This window comes from Ipomoea triloba, chromosome 11 (genome assembly GCF_003576645.1).
Source record: "Ipomoea triloba cultivar NCNSP0323 chromosome 11, ASM357664v1".
Lineage (NCBI taxonomy): Eukaryota > Viridiplantae > Streptophyta > Magnoliopsida > Solanales > Convolvulaceae > Ipomoea > Ipomoea triloba.
The window spans coordinates 6,895,614-6,916,824 of record NC_044926.1 but is presented as its reverse complement, the minus strand read 5'-3'; the positions used below and the strand labels follow the sequence as shown (position 1 = coordinate 6,916,824).

Below are 21,211 nucleotides of genomic sequence, written 5' to 3'. Positions count from 1 at the left end.
TTTTTTTTTTTTTTTTTTTTTTTTTTTTTTTTTTTTTTTTTTTTTTTTTTAGGGTTACTAACTAATACTGAAGTACAAGGAGTCAATATCGTCCTCACTGAAACTCGAATCCAAACCTCTCTGAATCACTTCGTTCCACTAGATTACAAGCTCATTGCTTATCCTTTTTCTCTTAATTGTTTCCCATATGACTTTTTATATTCAATACAAATAAAATTTTTAAATGAAAAAAATATTTTACAGATAATTAAATGACAAAAAGTAATAATTTTCTCTAATTCAATCATGAGAAGTGTCATTTTTACCTTTATATTTTGATCAAATCGTTTTGTTTTTATGTACTTTTAGTATTTTTTTAATTGAACTTTTTAGTACTTAATAACACTTATACAGCCATGTATTACTATAATTAAAAATTTGTAAAATATTTGGTACTCCGTATAATATAATACCAAGTATTACTATTAAGAGCAACCCCAATTGAGTTTTTCCTCATAATTTTTCATGAGTTTTTAGTGCAAATATATTTTTATTGCACATTATACGAAAATCACACTGTGTATATAACACATTTGAGTAGAATTTTCTTATATAAAAATATTCAAATACATTTTACAAATGATGTTGAGCGGATTCTTCTTTTAGTCTTTTTATTTCGTTTTTCCATTCATTCATCATTCATTTGACAAAATTTATTTATTTATTTATTTTTTTAAAAAAAAAAACATCAAACACATTCGTCAAATGTGTTTAAAGAATTTCAATTAAAAAATCACCAAAATAAAAAAAAATACATTTGAAAATGCATTTGAGGGACAGTCAAAGACTCAAACGCGCTTTTCCTAAAGTTGTCTAAATTTAAAAAGCTTCCATTTTTTTTTCAATGCTATGAAAAGTTGTTCATTTTAATTAATTTTTAAAAATCTTTAAACCATTGAACTTGCTCTAATGATTTCAAGTAGTACCATATATTATTGGAACTAGTGCCAACATCACTCTAGAAAATTTTAAAATTTGATATATTAATACTAAAATAAATATTACAAAAATTAAATTGTAAAGTATTTGAATTAAGTATAGTTAATCATATCAAACACTTAAAATGGATAATGGGAGTCTTCAATTTACTTATTATAGATTATTATTGTAATAGTTTGAATAAATTTAAATATATTATGCAATTTGTTAACTATTTTTTAGGTGCATAAAATTTTAAATGAAGAAAAGCTACATAGATTCAAAGATATATTTGTACTTCAAAAAGAATTTACATTGATTTTATTTATATATTGCAAATTGCCTATTGAGGAAGAAAAATGTAAGCAAAAATTAGATCTAACCTTGCAAACTGCATTTATTTAATAAATATTTCTAATATCCTAACTGAATGTTCTTCAATAAATAGGCACATTGTAATAACCTAATTGTTGGGAATTCAGTTTTCATTTTAACCAAGGTTTAGTGGCATCCGGTTTACACCTGTTGACTCTTTGTGCTTCAGTAAGTTGAGAAATACTACATTGTAACAATTATTTATTTATTTTATATATATTTTTTCTCAAACTAAAAGAGTTTAAGTCATTTACGCATGAAAGACGTGAGATTGCTAATGTCTTTAGGAGACTTATTTCCAAACGAGACCCAATTAAAACATGATTGAATTAGTTTTATACAAAATAATTGTGCTCTTAAATGCACTCAAGATACAAAACACGAGCACAAACACTACCAATTTGCAAACTCAAAAAAGACGGTACCCCCAATCCCAAGCCCCCACCACCTATCTTGAAGCTTTGGTGAAAGATTAGTCTACAAGTTCTCCAAAATACTTGCACACATCCTAGGAATACCAACAAAACAGAACTATTAGTTAGTCTTCTCTAAATTATTAAACCAGTTCAACTATCTCTTTTGAGGTACCAATTTGCAAACTCTAATTTATGCCAAGTTGCAAAGAGATGAGCCCCTGAATTTTTATTGCTCAGGGAAGCTGGAAAGAACTGAGTCATAAAATGGTTGAATAAGTTGCCTAAACTAGTCTTCAATGTTCTATATTCTTCACTTGGGAGCTTTGAATCTCATATTGCCAGGTATAAGTGCTAAGATTACACGAATATGACAGCATCAGATACATTTTGCTTCTGTTGAAAAAACAGAAGTATATAATGACAAGAATCAAAGTACATATATTGTATATTGTCCAGCAAGCCTTTACCCGAAAAGGCCGAGACCATGAAAAAACACCAAGGATATAATTTATGGATTTTTCCAATACCAATGAATCTACCATTCTAACCACACGTTTGCAAGCCAAATATTTGTGTTTTAATGGTTTTCTTTACATCTCAATCTGCTTTAGTGTTGCGAAGACGCAAGGACATCATGCTCCTTTAGAAGTCTTTGAAATTGAGCCAAACGGTTCTGCAATTTAAGAATGCCAGCAGCCTTTTGGGAAAGGATTGCATTCAGTTGGGATACATAATGGTCTAGCTGATTCCCCGGTTGATCTGCCTCGACTAAGAGGTTCATTTCCTGAAACACAGCACAACAAAATTTTGTAAACATCCATAAGGCTAAAGTTTGAAAAATGCAATGTGTTTTGTATCTGTGAAGTGATAAACAAACATGACTGCCATCAAACAGTACACCGGTTAACATCACTTGCAGGCTCACAATTTTGATGAGTTTGGAAAGTTTGACAAGTTAAAATAAATAACTATTCCAATGTTGGAAGGGTGACACTAAAAGCTAAAATGTGTGTGATTCCCCTAATATTTTATAACGGATAAGGGTCAAATAGGCCACTGAACTACACACAAAAACGCAATTAGGCCATTGAACTCAAAAAAATGTCATTGGTCCCTGAACACGCAAAATGATGCAATTGAACCAAAAGTGACATGTTTACCTATGTAGTTTACTGATGTGGAGGTTATCATATTAAATAAATAATTTTTTAAATTTTATTTTAATAATTTTTAATAACAACATTTTAAGTAAAAAAAAAAAAAAAGATTTCGCTTCCCTTCGTCTCTAGGCTGCCAGAGACAAGCAGAAATCTTCTCTTTTTTTTTCTTTTTAATTTTGTTATTTAAAATCATTAAAATAAAATTAATAAGAATTATTTTTTAACATGATAAAGTAACAGGTAAACATGCCAGTTTTGGTTCAATTGTATTGTTTTGCGTTGTTCAAAGACCCAATTGCATTTTTTTTTAATTCAATGGCCTAATTGTATCATTTTGCGTTGTTCAGAGACCCAATTGCATTTTCATGTGTAGTTCAGTGACCTATTTGACCCTTATTCATATTTTATAATTCTGTGATTAAGAGGAGTATAATAAGCAAATAAATGTCATTGCTGACCTCTCTAACAATGTCCATAGTTTCTTCTACTAGTCTCCGGTGAGCATTTACAAGATCTTCCTCTTCCTGAAAAGATAAAATATAAAGCCATATAGAGGTCAGCACCAAATGCTTAAATTGATATGTTTTCAAGGTTTAATGATTGACTGGCCTTCAGGACCAATTATTAAATCGTTATCTGCAGTCAAATACTTGATGTTTAAATTGATTTGTTTTCAAGGTAAAATTAAAGGCTGACCTTCAGCAGATCATTTAAATCATTATCTGCAGTTGAGTACTTAGGCTCTGTTCTAGGTGGCTCTTTCCACTTTGTTTGGTCATTGCCTTTCCTAATTTTATCTTCTGAAATGGTAGTACTGAATGCTTCAAGTTTTGCATTCTTTTTTGGTATTGGCTTCTCTCTTTCATAGAGTTCCTCATCCTCAGGCCATGAATCACCTGTGTCATCTTCATACGTTGATACAGTAGGCATGACTGCAGACAAGGGCAATGTTGTAGACTCCCTCAGATTAAATGATGAAGACAAAGCATCTTTCTTGGAGTTATTCCCCCCTTTTGAAAGGCTCTTCACCCTGTGTAGGTTGCAGAAATGAGAAAAAGAAAAAATTTAAAACTGGCCAAAGAGAGTGGAGGAAACTAGTAGGTAGATATCACAACAGTTCAAGTGTAATGTTGAGAGATTACCGATCAGCATATCTCAATGTGTTCAAAGTATGTTCACAGGATCCAGCATTTGGAGAAACGCAGGATATCATTACAGTTCTACTGTTTCCAACAAATGAGTCCCGAAGGACCTCAGTTAGTTTACTGCCTCTGAAAGGTATATGGCCTTGATCATTGTCAAGAGCTCTAATGCATTCCTTCAACGCAAGCAAGCTTTTATTAATCTCAGCTCCTTCAATTCTGTGGAATAAGAAATCCAAACAAGAAAACGAAAGAAATATTACATATAAATACTCATTCATGAAAAACAAAATATGAACATGATGTAGAGTAGCACGTGAAGCAATAGCAGGTTAAGATAATAGATGAACTCCTACACTAAAAGTAACTATTTGGTTCTGGGCATTCTCAATACATAATGTGACCAGTAATTTCATATTGTCAACCTAACGGCTAATGCTAATGTTATGTTACGAATGATTTTTCTGCCCAACTTGTGAATACTGGCTACAACTAGTGATAGTGTTTGAGGTGTGGCTAACTGGGTAAGAAACTAAGAATACTAACATTTATACCCATTACGAGTACCCCACCAATGAAGGTACAATGTTCAACCCAACTCTACCTAACCAGCACTGAGGTGTATGCACTACATAAAATGTATACTCCTACGTAGCTACCCCCACCTAATGCCAAACCTGATGATGTCTAAACCTCTACGTCTCATTGATCTTTGGGTTTTGGTTCTAGAGAACCCCCCCTCCTCAAAGCAGAACCATAGCCATCTCAATGTAATCCTGTGCACAGTAGCTATTATATTGAAGGATAACCTGGCAAAGCCATTATTGCAATCTCTATGTAATCATACACACAGTAGCTATGAATCTCAAAGGAGAACCTGGATAAGCAGAAAATATGTAGATATATATATATATACCTTGTCTGCTTATCGTTGTCAGTAGTGTCAGCACCACGTTCACTTCCAGCAAGGTCGATAAACGATAGCTTCCCAATTAGTCGAGGAGGCTTGGATTCATTGCCATCTGCAGACCTCTTAATAGAAAGTTGAAGTATAGCATGTGATCGGGATGATTCCTCATTGGCACCAGTGGTGCCTGTACTTCTTGTTGCATTTCCTCGTTCAATAAGTTCCTTGATCATCTCCACATCTGAAACCCTGTACTCTTGCAAGCCCACAATACACACTTGCTGCTTACCATCTTCTCTCATGCAAAGTTTTCTGTGAAGGAAGTTTCATTGTCATGATTCATGAATGAAAATGAAAAGGTCGTAACATCTAATATTTTCACAATAGAACTTGCCAAGAACACTTACTTCCTATCATTAAGAAGGTCAAAGAGTTTTCCTCCATAAATCTCAAAGAAGCTGACAAACAATTGAAAGCCCTGATTCCGGTAAGTGTAGTGCATGAGCCTCAAGATATCCCTAGATGCCTTCAAGGGCAGTGGTTTCATTGTATATGTTTTGCCACTTCCTGAACAAGATTCAAATAAGACAAGAAAATCAAAGACAAGCTAAAGCTCAATTTAAAAATCAGTGTCTTATTCAAAAGCAAAGGAAAGTGAAAAACAAAGATTTTGCAAAAAAACAAACAAACGTTGAGGATCTTATTAAACATTTAAAAAAAATACAAATGAAAACATATTATGAATTGGTGAAAATGATAGGAGTACATCATGTTTTTCAGTGTATTATCTCAATTAATGAGAAAACTTGACTTTTTTTTTCAATTCTTGTTTTTTTTTTTTTTTTGTTGTTGTTGTTGTAAAGAAGAGCCTAAAAATGGATTCTGCTGATTTCATAATTACTGCACTTACAGACAGGTTTCTGTAAAGGATTAAAGAATGCACTTAAGAATGACTTTTGATTTCAACAGACCCTTTGTGTGAAAACTAGACTACTTAAATTTGGAAAAACTAATCAAATCAGAGAGAAATACATATTAGTAAGGTAAGAAAAATAAACAATGATTTAACACATCAGGATCAAGCAGTTAAAAACTAATTGAAACAGGGTTCTGTCAAATACTAAGTTACCTGTTTGCCCATATGCAAAGCAAGTGGCTTTTGTCCGTTGGAAAATAATTGGAACAATAGGCTCAACAGTTTCACGATATACCTAAAGAAATTATAACAAGGTTCAGAAGCACAAAAATAGGTCTGTGTATCTAACACTAAATTCTGTACTGTAATCACCTCGTCATTTGAAACCTCCTCATTCAACACTGCATCAAAGACAAACTCATGTTTCTCAAGATATTGTGTTAGGTCAACCTGCACAGTATATGTAAAAAATTCAGATTTCAATTGTTCAAAACCAAAAAAACATACAGGATCAACCTAACAAATAAGAAAGAAAGCAAAATTCATAGTCTACAATAAATAACCATGGGTCTGGGGCTCTGGAAGATGTGCAGAACACCTTCATATGTATGGTTATTAGTCAGATTGAAAATTATTACTTGTTCGCTGCAACTCACAAACTATAGAAACAGCAGAAACTAACTCAAAGATAAGAACAACAAGGCACAAAGAGAAACTACTAGAACACAATCAGAAATTTTCTGGGGCACAAACCTTAAGCTTTGTCTCATGAACTATTAATGAGTTGGTACGAGTTTCTATTATGTCTTCCTCATTCTTCATCAATTCTTTTTTGTTTAGTGGTCTCTTCCGCACCTGCATATAGTTAATCCATTCACAACCATGTCAAGAAAAGAAATCATCTAGTTTTCAGAAGGTAAACACCTCATTAAGCAATCAAGAAAATGATGAAAAGTAATGGTTAAGGCTTAATGATGCTTATTTGATAGGATGGAGGGAGTCCATACTCCATAGAAAGCTCTACATGGTAAAAGGAGAAAACAAACAATGAGGTTCTATATTGAAGAATAGATAGAAAAGACAGAAAGAAATATACCACTACTTTGATCTTTGCAACATTGCTAGCCCTTTCCTTATCAGCAGCAAAGCTCTTCATAACATTATTCTCGGGCAAGCCACGAACTTTACTACTTTGTTTATTATTTGTAAAGTATGCATCTGAGTCATCATAGCTTTTGCCTCGAGTAAAATGGTTCATGGAAGGAGCACCATACTGGCCAGGAAGTGAAATCTAAACACATTTATTGACACACCAAATAAATGAGAAACAAAAAAAAAAAAACATAAATCCATAGAAAAATGCAACTATATATGAGTTATGGAGTTTGTTAATAATAAAATATGATACTAGGTGACAGACAGAGCATGAATGGAAACATTAGGATTGGAAAATAGTTTATAATCCACTCTAATTAATTGTACAACCAAACCACAGTGTTGTTCTCTAAACCATATTTTCCATGTCAAGTATCTGGATCTAACAGCCCTTCCGCACATCCAAACTATAAGTACCATTATTCAAAAGTAGGATTAAGAAGAAAAAAACAATAGATGTAATGAGATTTCATTGTAGAAACCCTAAATTTTTCCAACAATCGTAATCTCATTCTTCAGTAACTCAATATTCAATAGCATATTAGAAAAAAGAAAACCCTTATCAACTGAAGTAATAAACAAGCTATAAAATAAATTTTTAAAAAATAGTTCGGACTTACCAGATACTTTAAAAATGAAAAAGAAAGCTTGAACAACATAACGATGGATTAAACTTCAAAATGCCAATCAAATTAAACTTCTAAAACAGCAGTCGGCCATAAATAGAACGTAAAATATTTTTCAAAATCTAAGGAGCTATACCTCTGGGAGGAGCTCAGTATCCAAGGAGTGTAGATCTAACAGTCCTGGACTGAACTCATTCGGCGACACCTGCTCGTCCCCATTCTTCCACTGGCCCGACGGCATCGACGGCTCCAAAAACTTATCACTTCCCCCATTGAAAGTCCTCTGAGGACCCCTATATGCTCTCGACCCCTGAGCTGCACCATAGTAGCCAAAATCCTACTCCAATAACAGCAAACGAAAGGAAAATCGAACTATAATAATCCATCTCCAGATCTCAAAAATCAAATTAGAGAAATGCACGACTGGTCCTCACCTGTAGCGGAGGAATGGAGTTGCTAGAAGAAGACTGTAAATGTTGAAGGCCGGCCGACTGTAGCCATCGGTCGTTGGACGGATTCTCCAGGAAGTTGTCGGAGAACTGGCGCTGATGATGCGCCGCCGCACCGGATCTCTGCCTTCCCACTGCATTCATTTTTCCTCCGTTGTGTATCTACTCCAAAAGGATCAATCCCCGATCAGAGACAATCGCTTCAGCTCACTGAAGCAATGGATTGGAGATATTATTTTCTCTCTCCTCAACGTGTTTCTCTCTCTAGATTCAAATTGGGAACATGTGTTTGGAGTATCAGAGTCCTCAGGGAGAGAGAGAGATTTGAAGCTCCGTCGCATTTCAAAAGGATTAATTAATTAATTTTCATTTTTTTTCCATAATAAAATTGAAATTTACTGAAACCTGTAAGAGCGCATGACGAAAAGTTGAAAAAGTGCAAATTTTTTACCTTTTTTTGATACGTATTCGACAAAATTTATCACCAGAACATTGTCGTTGCCTATGATACTGTAAAGTGTAAACTCATGTCTTCAATATTTATGCGAGTGTAATACTAGATTTCTTCCTAAATTTATTTTATAGAACACTATATTTATCAGTCAATTTGTATTAATTTATATAGAATTATTTTTATCAGTCAATTTGTATTTGAAACTTTCGTTGTCTCATGAATAAGGCATGAAAGTTATTGAGAGTCCATTCGTCTAAATGCAAAGTTTATTTAAGAAAGACTTGCAATAAACTATTTTTTTTGTTTGAAAATTACAATAAACTATTCAATTCAGATACCCTAATAAAAATAAAATAAGTAAAAATTATAATTTCATTTTTCTATATTCATTAGAAAAAATATTTTTTTTTTTAAATATGATGATAAAGTTACAATAATTTCACTATTGAGTTAATTCCGGCAATGGTCCTCCGACTATGTTGATTTTTCAAAATTAGTCATCGACTTTTAATTTGGACAATTTAGGTACCTCGACTTTCAAATTATTTCCAATGTTGGTCATTTCGTCAAATTTTGGTTAAGTTGAGATCAAATGAATAGGTAAAATTGTCCGTTCACATGTCTAGTGTATTATTGCTCTTATTACCGTATTTTTCTCGTACTATACACGGTATATATAAATATAATCACAGCCGAAGTCTCAATCGAAGCCTTATAATCTTAGTCAAAGTCTCTTCGACTGAGACTATATTCATATATATAGCGTATATCACAGGAAAAATATGAGTAATAATACACTATACAAGTGAACGGACAATTTTACCCCTTTATTTGACCTCAACTTAACCAAAATTTGACGATATGACCAACATTGGAAAGAATTTGAAAGTCAAGAGACTTAAATTGTCCAAATTAAAATACAATGGCTAATTTTAAAAAGTCAACATAGTTAGAGGACCATTGTTGGAATTACCTCTTTCACTATTAGTCTAATTTTAATTAATTATTATTAATTTATTATAATTGAAGAACGGGAGGATTGAAATTTGGCACGTGTGAGGGTTGTGATTGGCTAGGCTTCCATGGTTTGTGAGGCTCTGGTCGAAGGGTGGACCCGCGGGGTTTTTAAAATGAGTATGGTGTAGACACACAGGCTCACATGGTGTGGGGCTACGTCGTTTTGTGGATATTATTTTATCAGTGTGAAAGACACTTGCCTTATTAGTTTAGAGACGTTAATTTGACTAATTCTTCACCCGCCTTGACTTCCATTCAAATTTCGTACTGAGCATGGAGAAACGGGACACGTGTAACACATCTACTGCTGGGAGCATCCGTCCTACAAACTCTGGCCGTCAATTTTTAATTACACTTGGACTTGCTTGCTATTTGGTCACTTACTTAATTGGGGTTAAATTAAGAAAATTAGGGATGGGCAGTATTGCAATTATTTGAACTAAAATCTGGATTTTGAATTAAATTTTAATTTTTAAGTGAACCCATTAGTTTTTTGTTTGGATTTTTTTTTATCATAAAAGAAGGAGAATATCATGAGAATAAATAAATAAATATCATTTGATAGGTACCTTCTTAGGTTGAGCCAAAAATATTGTTGAATATGGTGAAAATTTAAAACAGTTTGGAACGCAAAAAAAAAAAAAATATTTATGACAAAACATAAAACATAATTAACTGGATAAAATAATTTGAATTAAAAATACATTATAAATCACACATAATCGTCATTGATGTAATATTTATTTTAAAAAATTAATTATAAATGAGATTAAAAGTCATACACATTATTCGGTTGACAACGTTTTAAAACATATATAAGTATTAATTACTCATATAATTACAAAATGTAAGAAAATGATTCTCGAAATTCAATAGAAAATGGAAAAAACAACGGAAATATCCACGAAGAATAATTACACAGGAAAAATAAAACCTACAAAAGGTTTAATAAACCTGATAAAGCCAACGGACGAAAATCGGACGATCTTGGGATGGTTGAAAGCACGAGTCGTGTTGCCATTATCCTTAAAACCTTATTTACCGCCTCTCGAAGTGCTGGAGCGTTGCAGTCTAGGTTTCCCAGGATAAAACGTACTACGATCCTACGTTTGAGCACACAAACTTGGATCCGGCGAACTAGGGCGTGGGATGAATCCGGCGAACTAGGGCGTGGGATGAATGCAGGTGGCTAGAAGGAATGATGAGTTGGTGTGTTTCTTCGTGTCTTCAAAAACTGCTGCTCACCTACGAATATATAGTAGAGGAGAGTGGATCATAGCATTAATCATGGCATTGATAATCCATTAGTAACCTCCATTCTGCCACTAACCAACATTTACACCCACTACCAGTAACCTCCATTCTGCCACTAACCAACATTTACACCCACTACCGCATTAATCATGGCATTGATAATCCATTAGTAACCTCCATTCTGCCACTAACCAACATTTACACCCACTACCAAGTCCATTATTCACAAAATAACTCACGGCCCGAGGTCACGATCCAGTCCAGTCTGCGAACCATCGACATCATGGCCAGCCAATTTTCAGAACGACACGATCCAGTCCAGTCGGCTCAGTTCGGGATTTGATTTGCACCCCCTACGCGCGAGAGAGATCCTATATGCCATACAAGTCAATTAGCCTTAAAAGCCTCTTGTATTTATAGTGGGGCAAATCCTCCTTCCAAACCAATGTGGGACAAAGCTACATAAGCTTTTCCTCACTTCAAATTCCATCTCAAATGGGTCTACTTTGAGAACCAATTTCTCATTCACCCATTATCCATTTTGAGCGTACAATATATGGATCTCTTCGTCTCACTAAGAAAAACACGAATCCACTTTGACCCGACTCAAATCGATTGTGGATCCCACTTTAAATTGTACCACAAAATGGCCACTTAAATGCCATTTTAGTGCTATTTTTCCAACACAAAACGTATTACTTAATTTAAATTAAGTATCATTCAATTAATTTAGCATTATCACTCTTAATTTCATTGCCTTCTCATTTCGTCGTATCTTCACTCATCTCTCCTCACTTCATTGATTTCCTCACCACAATGCATATTCACTTCATCGTCACTCTTAAGGTTAATTGCATTAATTTTTGTATTTTTGTATTTTTAATACGTTTATTCCGATTATTATGTCATACATGACCAAACATTAATATTGGTAATCATCCTAATTCCGCCCACTACCAACAAATGCAAAATACTTTCACCAAAATTTATCTCACTTACTGTATTTGATTTTCATTCTCATTCCGATTCCCATGTTCGAACCAAACACACCCTAAATTTGTGGTAATATATATTTAGCATATATTAAGAAATATTCTAATAATTACTTGTTAAATTATTAATTACCAATTTTCGTGTAAATATGATTTTTTACATGAGGGAAGAAAGAAGCACAAAATAACTAACGAGTAACACTATACATACTCTCATTATATACTATTTCTTACTCCATGCTTAAATGGCATATTCTGATTCATTTATATTAGAAAAATTGGTGAACCACAATTTTTTATTTTTATTTTTATCTTCTATCAATCAAACTGGAAGTACATGTATCATTTTCCATAACTAAATGAAACAATGTAATATCACTTCTACAAGATCAACACAAAAGAGTGGTGACGAGAAAAATATACAATCATTACTTGATGCTTTACACAAAGTAAATCATGCTTTTATATAATAGTTCGTAAATTATACATGAGAAATAAATTACATTATAAAGATATTGTGCGATATATTTGACGGAGAGGACGTGAACAACAATAAGTAGAGATGTGAATATGAGGATCGTTGGGAGAAAGTAAAAGAGCATTGATTTTAATTAAGTTGCTACATTAAAGAAGGGCATATTTCCTGGAAACAAGGAGTGGTCTTTCAGTTTCAGTACACAAATTAAAACATTCCTTATTATCAAATTCCTGACCGAGGTTTTCAAAAAAAAAAAAAAAAAAAAATTCCTGACCGAGTGATCCACTCTCTCCAAACAAAAACAAACTATTTCGCACTTTTGTTTGTTGACGGGAGTGGTGGTGCTTATCATTTTGTTTCTTTTATTTGTTCCCAACGCATAATGCCATTCCAAGCACGAAGAGGACATGGGAAGAGTGAGAGTGATAGAGTAATATAATTGAACTTTTTTTTTTGAACTTTAATTTAGGCCTCAATGCATAAATTTATTTATTTATTAAAAAATACTAGATGTACTCTCAAAATTATATTCCCTACTTTTATTCTCACTTGTGTTCAAATTTGATTGGAGGATGAAACAAAAAAGAATGAATAAACACATGACCCCCTATTAAATTGATCAATCAAAACATGCCAACTCATATGGAGTAAAAAATAGGAGTGTGAATTGGGAGTATATGTAGAATTACTCTTATTTATTTTTGGAATCAATGGAAGGGGTAACCCAAATGACAGGATTACATATCCATCACCCGCAAGTTGGGCGGGCCAAACCAGTCTTCTAAGAGGATGTCCACGATGCTCGTAGGTAAGAACCACATGCTCAGGAGAGAACGAGTTTAGAACCAATCGCAACTAATCGTATATGTATATGTATACGTATGTATTATATAATATTTTATATTTTAATTATTTATTTATTTATTTATTTACATTCAACTTCTTATTTATCGCCAAACAATGAGACTTATTCTACTAAGTTATTATCGTTACTAAGTATTTGATTTTAAATATCATTTTTTTTGAAAATAATTTTAAATATCATTTTAATTCCAATATTTGAACCAAACTCCAATCTTTGCTTCCAGACTTGATAGAGAGCTTAGACACATGATTGGTATTTTTGCTCAAAGATTTGCCGCAAAGCTTAGATACAAGGATTGATGTTTAAAAGAAAAATAAAAAAAATCTTTTGGTGATGACAAGAGAAATTTCATAATTACTACTCAATAGTGTACATTGAATTAACCCGACTACTCCTATTTAATAATTCACAATACCAAAAACCAATACCAAGAAAATATAAAAAAAGTGTCAAACTGTTAAGATTTGAAAAAAAAGATTACAGCTATAATCAATACCAAGAAAATATGCAAATGATGAAAGTGATGCTCTAGAGCTTGACGCAAAGGAGAACCAGCCTAAGAAAACATAAAATTGCTTTCATTGAGAGTCGAACTCAAGACCTCCCGCTTACTAAACGGGTGCTCTAACCAACTGAGCTATGAAAGCTTGTTTATTGACATTTGTATTTTAACATTAAATACAAATAAATATTCTTTTTTTGGCCAAAATAGCAATGTGCATGTGATCCTCGGTGTTCAGCAATTCAACGTAGTTCTTTCCCTCGGTACTTTTTATTGCGATATTTCAACAATTTATTGTTATTGTTGGTAGTTTTAATTTATTGTTTCATTATTATTTTATCTTCTTGCGTGTAAAAATGAGGTACGGCAAAAGACTTGGAAATATAGACAACGAAAGTTATGCCGAACTCAATTCGTTGGTGAAAATCTGGTTTGGATTTGGTGTTTTGAAGTGGGTAGGATTCAGAGTTTTGATGGTGTAGATGAGATGGGACGAAATGCAGGTGCACTACTAATATTGTAATGCCTGATCACTGTGGGAGATTGGATCATTATACGATTGAATTTTAGAAGATACGAAGAGATCATCAGGGAAATGTATCAGTGGAGGAAATTCGAGTTTTTTGAGGAGAAGTACTCGGGGAAATTGCAATTCTCGGAAGAGATTAAGGGGACGATCGAATGCTGCTCCGGCGGCAGAGGTAGGATCCTCTTCGGCTGCGACGACGGCACTGTTTCTCTTCTCGATCGTGGCCTCAAGTTCAATTACTCCTTCCAAGCTCACGCTTCCTCTGTCCTCTTCCTTCACCAGCTCAAGGTTTTTCATGATTTCAACTTTTCTTCCCCAAATGTTTCAATGATAGATCGGCTATTTTACGTGCTAAGGAATCTGAGAATAATTTGTAAAGATATTTTGTTGAGTTGAGAATCAAATAATTAAACGTAAATCCTTTTATACTGTTGTTTTTGCTGTCTGTAGCATGATAATGGAGATTTAAATGCATGCAATGCTAGCTAATAGCTTTTGTTTTTCTCCTTCCTGGCCAAATTAGCAACGGAACTTCTTGCTATCAGTTGGAGAAGATGAGCAAATATCTCCCAAAGTATCAGCTACATGCCTTAAAGTTTTTGACCTTGACAAGATGCAGGCAGAGGGGACGAGTACATCAACTCCAGAATGTGTTCAAATATTGCGGATATTCACCAATCAGTTTCCTGAAGCAAAGGTCTCTGCAAGTTCGATTGCCGATATACTTATACTTGTGTTTTCATGTTTTAGAGTGGATAAATGACGCCAAATCTTCACTGCAGATCACTTCATTTTTGGTAATAGAGGAAGCTCCTCCAATATTATTCATTGCTATTGGTTTAGACAATGGTTGCATCTATTGTATTCAAGGGGATATTGCACGTGAGCGTATTAAGCGCTTTAAGCTTCAGGTGCATAATCATGCAAACAAAAGCCAGGCTTCCATTACTGGTCTTGGATTTAGAGGGGATGGCCCGGCCCTCCAGTTGTTTGCTGTCACTCCAGGATCAGTGAGCTTATTCAACTTCCAGGCTCAACCACCTAGCCGGCAAACGCTTGATCAGATTGGATCTTCTATCCCTAGTGTTGCAATGAGTGACCGCTCGGTATGCCACTCTAACTGCATTGATTTTATTTGATTGTATAACATGAAATTGACGTTACTTAAGTAAATTAATACAAAGCTTTATCACTGTTCTCTTGCAGGAGTTTATAATTGGTCGACCAGAGGCTGTATACTTCTATGAGGTTGATGGTAGGGGTCCTTGTTGGGCCTTTGAAGGAGAGAAGAAGTTCCTTGGTTGGTTCCGCGGATACCTTCTTTGCATTATTGCTGATCAAAGAACAGGGAGGAATACTTTCAATGTTTATGATCTGAAGAACAGGTTAATTGCACACAGTGTAGTGGTTAATGATGTTTCTCACATGATTTGTGAATGGGGTAACATAATTCTTATAATGATGGATAAATCTGCTTTATGTATTGGTGAAAAGGATATGGAGAGTAAGCTGGATATGCTTTTCAAGAAGAATCTTTATACTATTGCTATTAACCTAGTCCAGACTCAGCAAGCTGATGCCGCTGCTACAGCTGAAGTGTTGAGGAAATATGGGGATCATTTATATAGCAAACAGGACTATGATGAGGCTATGGCTCAATATATTCACACCATTGGTCATCTGGAGCCTTCATATGTGATACAAAAGTTCTTGGATGCACAAAGAATCTACAACCTTACCAATTACTTGGAAAAGTTGCATGAAAAAGGGCTTGCTTCAAAAGACCATACTACCCTGTTGTTGAATTGTTATACTAAACTGAAAGATTTCGAGAAGCTGAATGCATTCATTAAATGCCAGGATTCAGTTGGTGAACATAAGTTTGATGTGGAAACTGCAATAAAGGTATGCCGTGCTGCAAATTATTATGAGCATGCAATGTATGTTGCCAAGAAGACTGGGCAACATGATTGGTACTTAAAGATCTTGCTTGAAGACCTTTGTAGATATGATGAAGCATTGAATTATATTAATAGTCTTGAGCCAAGTCAGGCTGGGGTGACAGTTAAAGAGTATGGAAAAATTCTTATAGAGCACAAGCCCAAAGAAACAATTGAGATACTGATGAAGCTTTGCACAGAAGAAGGAAAAGCAGGCAAGAAAGCTGCAACCCGTGTTACATATGTTTCCATGTTGCCATCTCCCATTGATTTTATTAGTATTTTTGTCCATTATCCACAGTCACTTTTGGAGTTCCTTGAACAGTATACCAGCAAAGTTAAGGACTCACCTGCTGAAGTGGACATTCATAACACACTTGTGGAATTATACTTGTCTCGTGACCTTGATTTCCGATCAATTTCACAAACTAGTATTGGTGGAAATGAAAATGCTAAAGCAGAAAGACCTTCTGTTTCAAAAGCAGGATTTAATGGGAGGGCAAATTTGAATAGAACAGATGTAAATGAAGAGAAAAGTCTCCGAGAAAGACAAATGAAGGGGCTAAGCTTGCTTAAGAGTGCATGGCCTTCTGAAGAAGAACAACCACTATATGACGTTGATCTTGCCATAATTTTATGCGAAATGAATGGTTTTAGGGAAGGGTTATTATTTCTTTATGAGAAGATGAAACTCTACAAAGAGGTGATTGCCTGCTACATGCAGGCACATGATCATGACGGTTTAATTGCTTGCTGCAAGAGACTCAGTGACTTGGGTAAAGGTGGTGATCGCTCTCTTTGGGCAGAACTATTGAAGTACTTCGGTGAACTTGGGGAAAACTGCTCCAATGAAGCAAAACAAGTATTGACTTACATTGAAAAGGATGATATCTTACCTCCCATTATTGTTCTTCAGACTCTGTCTAGAAATCCATGCCTTACACTTTCTGTAATCAAAGATTATATGGTACGTAAGCTGGAACAGGAGTCAAGGTTGATTGAAGAAGACAGGACAGCTTTTGAAAAGTATCAGGTTAAACGTCAATCTATATTTTTAGCATTTCCTTTTTCTTGGTTATTGAACAATATTCTAGTATATTGACCAACTTGCCTTCTTTCATTGACCCATATGACCTCACACTTAACTGATATAGCCATGTACTTGACCCATTGATGATATTGGAGTCATGTATGTTATTAATACATGAGGGCTTTGGTTACTCACAAACCACTTATTGATACCTTTTCAGGTAAGACCTAGTGATGGCTCTCAATATCTCTATATTGGTGAACCTTAGGGGACTTGGTGTGTCAATAACAAAGTCATGTTATTTCTTGAATGCATTTTTTTTAAATATGTCACTAGTATGCACTATGGACTTTGGACTTTTTCTTAGGTTTCTTTTTGCTCCAATCATGCACACCCATTGTAATTTGAGGTAACCTCTCTATAGATTATTATTATTATTATTATTTTAAAGTTTGGCTGTTTGAATTATTTCCCTATCATACAAGAATAGATGATAGCTCTAACCTGATCTGTGGGTATTGGTGCAAATATACACAGTTAATGGACTTAATCAATTATTAGCACCAGGAAAATGTGAATGAAAGAGAAATTGTGTATTGGAGTAATATTTTAGATGTTATAACTGCCATATCTATTTTATATTTGGTTGCTACTTAGTTAAATAAATCTTATAATTAGGAAATGTATTTATTATTATAATTTTATGGAGAATATTTTGTATTAATAATTAAGGCTGGGCACCCACCCTGCAGACCTGCAGTAGGTCAGGTTTGGGTTTAAAAATCTCCACACACAGACACACAGTGGGGTGGTGGTGGAGGTGGAGGTGACCGATTGGTTTGGAAGAGTTGGTGGACGTAGTGTACTCTGTGCCCCAACCCACCCCTAATTCATCGCGGTCCCTAATTACAAAATTCAAAGACCACCTCTAGCTAGAAAAGGGAAAATTGAAGGGAGTTATTTACTTTCTTTGTATATATGTCCTCAGATTTCAGATAATGGCTTTCGTAGCCCGTAATTTGTGACTCGTAGACATCGGATAAAGTATTTTGTAGTCCAAATTTTTAAGATAATAATTTCTGTTAAATACTTCTTTAAAAGCTTATGATGGATTTCTTCTATCCAACAGTAGTTGTATGTAGGGGTGCAAACGAGTCAAGCCACTTGTGAGTTGCTCGGTCAAAGCTCGATTCGAGATCGGTCAAATTCGAATTTGAGTTGAGCTCTTTTGTAACTAAGCCGAGCTCAAGCTTAGATATTTTTGGCTCGTGACTAGTGGAGCTGCTCGCAAGCCATATGTGTGCGTGTGTGTGTGTGTGTATATATATATATATATATATATATATAAATGTATGTATGTATTATAGAATGAATTCTAAAATAAAAAAACTCGAGCGCTTGCTCAAACTTGGCAAATCAAGCTTAATTCGGACCATTCAAACCGAGCTTAAGCTATATAAAAATTAACAAGCCGAACACATGCTTACATTTTAAAGCTTGATTGAGCTCGAACTCGAGCCAACCTTGCTTCAAGCTCGGCTCATTTGCACCCTAGTTGTATGAGACTTTCCTATCTTTAATATTCTATGTTCAACTGCTTCCATAAAGTTAATTATAATGGAATTGAATAGTGGGAATGTTCTGAACTCCTCCCCCACAAATTTATAAAACTAATTATTCTGGAATTGGTAGTGTGAGTGTTCTGAACTTCTGGATTGCAATTTTGCAGGAAGAGACATCTATAATGAGAAAAGAAACCGAAGATCTTAGGACCAATGCCAGAATCTTTCAGCTTAGCAAATGTACTGCTTGTACGTTTACCCTTGACCTTCCTACTGTCCACTTCATGTGTATGCATTCATTCCATCAGCGTTGCCTTGGTGACAACGAGAAAGAATGCCCTGAGTGTGCTCCTGAGTACAGAGCCCTTGTCGAGTCAAAGAGAAGCTTAGAGCAAGGTTCCAAAAGCCAAGACCAATTCTTCCAGCAGGTTAAAAGTTCAAAAGATGGATTTTCAGTGGTTGCAAAATATTTTGGAAAAGGGATTATCAGCAAAACTAGCAACAATGGAATTGCCAATAAACCAAGCAACAGTTCTGACGATGAGTTCTGAAATGTTGATGGTCTTATGCTCTATAACAAATAATTCAGTTTCACCTACTATGTTTCTTGAAATTTTTATTGCTCTGTGATAAGAAGTGAGAGGGCTTGTTTTCTGATTGAGCTAAATCTAGGGTCTTGTTTGCTTACCAAATAGCCACCTGCATTTCTGAGGTAACCTCTCCACAAGAATTTCAAGGGGTACATGTGAAGGGCATATGTCTTCAACGTTACTGGTGTTCGTCAGTACAAGCTCTTAACCCCTGGGTCTGTAGTTTTTGTCTGATTTTGGTTACCCCTATTTATGGCACTGTTCCATTGACATTTATTAATGGTTTTGCTTATAATCTGAAATTTGCTGTAGAGTGCCATTCACCAATTCTTACCAGGGAAGCAGAATGAAATGCTCTTGTGGAGCCAGAAAAGGTAGGTGGAAAGAAATATAAATGTATATATAGATAGGATATGCATATATTATTTTTGTATCAAGACCAACATCCCAAAATTGTGGCATGCCTTCCTCACTAGCTTCTTGGTTATGGAATTTTCACTGCTTTGATAGTTGTAGAATATACACAAGAGCACCTCACACACTAGTAGAATTGAGCAAGAGGCCTTGTGTTTTCCTCTCATCATGGCTCCTTTGATTCTAAACCCATTCTTTTCCAGGAGTTGCAGAGCCTGAGAATGCATCCCTCTGGATCCCTATTCCTCCGTTGACTTCATAGCTGGGAGTCTATTCAAAAAAAAAAAAAACTTTATCTATATGGAACTATGAAATTTCCATATAGTTGAATATAGGGTGATTGTGCTGTAGACTCTAGTATTATGCTATGGTTGCCACCCTAGTGACACTTTGGTTCTTTGGGAGTGATAGTCGAGAATATGTAGAAATGTGATTTTTTTTTTCATAATTGTGCATTTAAAGTGGGAAAAATATATATATAATTGAGAACACAAAAATCTTTTTGGAAGTTGATGAGCTAAATTTTGAATAACTCGGATTATGTTGATTATTATTGATTATGGTGCAATAGTATTAGCGCCTAACATATTAGACTATCTTCATCTTTGTAATACTCTCACTTTCAAAAGTAGGTCATATTTTTACATCATTAAATTTACAATTTACTTAATATTTGTATCTATATCCTTGTAATATTATCTCACTTTAAAAAATGATCGCATTTTTAACATCATATTATAATATAATACCGAGTAACAAATTAATAATAAAATAATAAATATTTTTGAAAAAAAAAAGGTATAAAAATAAGCTTCGTAAGCTTTCTATTTTCTAATTAGCAAGCCACATGTCCAAAAAAAAAAAAAAAACCCATATAATTTTTCATGTCACCTTGCAAGTCTAAAACTTGCAGGAATAATGTTAGCCTTAATATTTTTTTTTGAGTTATGAGTTATGACTCTAATCCAATGACTCAAAATTAAGAGATTGTGTCCAAGGGCAAGGCATTAAATGAAGCACTTGTAGTTGTAGGTTGAATCATTATAGTTGTAGAGGAATTTTTTTCTATTAACAACACTTGAATTTAAAACTTTGTTTTAAAAATATTTCTATAGTTGTGCCACCCTAAAACTTTATTTATGTTTCAATATCCAGTTTCTCCTAAATATATACAGTAGAGTAATATTTATTTTATTTTTTAAAATCAAAAGGAAACACTCGAAAAGAACTCAATGTCCTCTTATAAGAATATGCCTAGAGTATAATAAGAATATGTCTAGTACACGTTGAATGGTCAATGCTCTGTTGGTTACCATGCCAGATGAGTGGGTTTTGCTGAACTTTGGATATAAACAAAATATGAGTAATACTGTTTGCACCATTTTTCTTTTTGCATCAATTGTCACACAATAAATCTTCAGCACGAAACTGGATTCCATTTACTGAAGCTGTGGCTATGCTACAAGATGCTCAAAGAAACA

At 34.2% G+C, this 21,211-nt stretch overlaps 2 protein-coding genes and 1 non-coding gene across 5 annotated transcripts; 1 reads left to right on the top strand and 2 right to left on the bottom strand.

Annotated features, from left to right (window-relative positions):
- Window positions 1-2,052: 2,052 nt before the first annotated feature.
- Window positions 2,053-8,423, bottom strand: LOC115997034 (kinesin-like protein KIN-13B). The gene is made up of 12 exons (XM_031236481.1): window positions 8,089-8,423; window positions 7,791-7,991; window positions 6,970-7,164; window positions 6,627-6,728; window positions 6,246-6,323; window positions 6,087-6,168; window positions 5,365-5,524; window positions 4,967-5,269; window positions 4,051-4,269; window positions 3,605-3,938; window positions 3,367-3,432; window positions 2,053-2,532 (listed from the first exon to the last, which is right to left on the bottom strand). Exons 1-12 carry the CDS (start codon window positions 8,245-8,247, stop codon window positions 2,356-2,358), a joined length of 2,076 nt encoding a protein of 691 aa, XP_031092341.1. The 5' UTR covers window positions 8,248-8,423; the 3' UTR covers window positions 2,053-2,355.
- A 5,313-nt stretch (window positions 8,424-13,736) lies between these two features.
- Window positions 13,737-13,810, bottom strand: TRNAT-AGU. The gene has a single exon. It is a non-coding gene; the product is annotated as a tRNA-Thr (tRNA).
- Window positions 13,811-14,093: 283 nt separating this feature from the next.
- On the top strand, window positions 14,094-20,187 carry LOC115996415 (vacuolar protein-sorting-associated protein 11 homolog). 3 transcript variants are annotated; one of them, XR_004093617.1, is made up of 6 exons: window positions 14,094-14,482; window positions 14,718-14,891; window positions 14,977-15,300; window positions 15,401-17,167; window positions 18,894-19,690; window positions 19,943-20,187. XR_004093617.1 is itself a non-coding variant. In XM_031235619.1 (5 exons), the coding sequence occupies exons 1-5, from the start codon at window positions 14,261-14,263 to the stop codon at window positions 19,275-19,277; spliced, it is 2,871 nt and encodes a 956-aa protein (XP_031091479.1). In that variant the 5' UTR covers window positions 14,094-14,260; the 3' UTR covers window positions 19,278-19,721. The 3 variants fall into 3 exon arrangements, 1 of the variants encoding a protein (XP_031091479.1); XR_004093616.1 differs by having other exon boundaries at window positions 19,934-20,187; XM_031235619.1 differs by lacking the exon at window positions 19,943-20,187 and having other exon boundaries at window positions 18,894-19,721.
- The last annotated feature ends 1,024 nt before the right edge of the window (window positions 20,188-21,211 follow it).

Excerpts from the sequence above, each read along its gene's own strand:
- LOC115996415 (XM_031235619.1), top strand. The coding sequence starts at position 14,261 with ATGTATCAGTGGAGGAAATTCGAGTTTTTTGAGGAGAAGTACTCGGGG. Across the intron at positions 14,892-14,976 it reads ATCAGTTTCCTGAAGCAAAG|ATCACTTCATTTTTGGTAAT; the intron begins GTCTCTGCAAGT and ends TCTTCACTGCAG. Across the intron at positions 17,168-18,893 it reads CAGCTTTTGAAAAGTATCAG|GAAGAGACATCTATAATGAG; the intron begins GTTAAACGTCAA and ends GCAATTTTGCAG.
- LOC115997034 (XM_031236481.1), bottom strand. The coding sequence starts at position 8,247 with ATGAATGCAGTGGGAAGGCAGAGATCCGGTGCGGCGGCGCATCATCAG. Across the intron at positions 6,169-6,245 it reads AGGAGGTTTCAAATGACGAG|GTATATCGTGAAACTGTTGA; the intron begins GTGATTACAGTA and ends TAATTTCTTTAG. Across the intron at positions 4,270-4,966 it reads GACAACGATAAGCAGACAAG|AATTGAAGGAGCTGAGATTA; the intron begins GTATATATATAT and ends CTTATTCCACAG.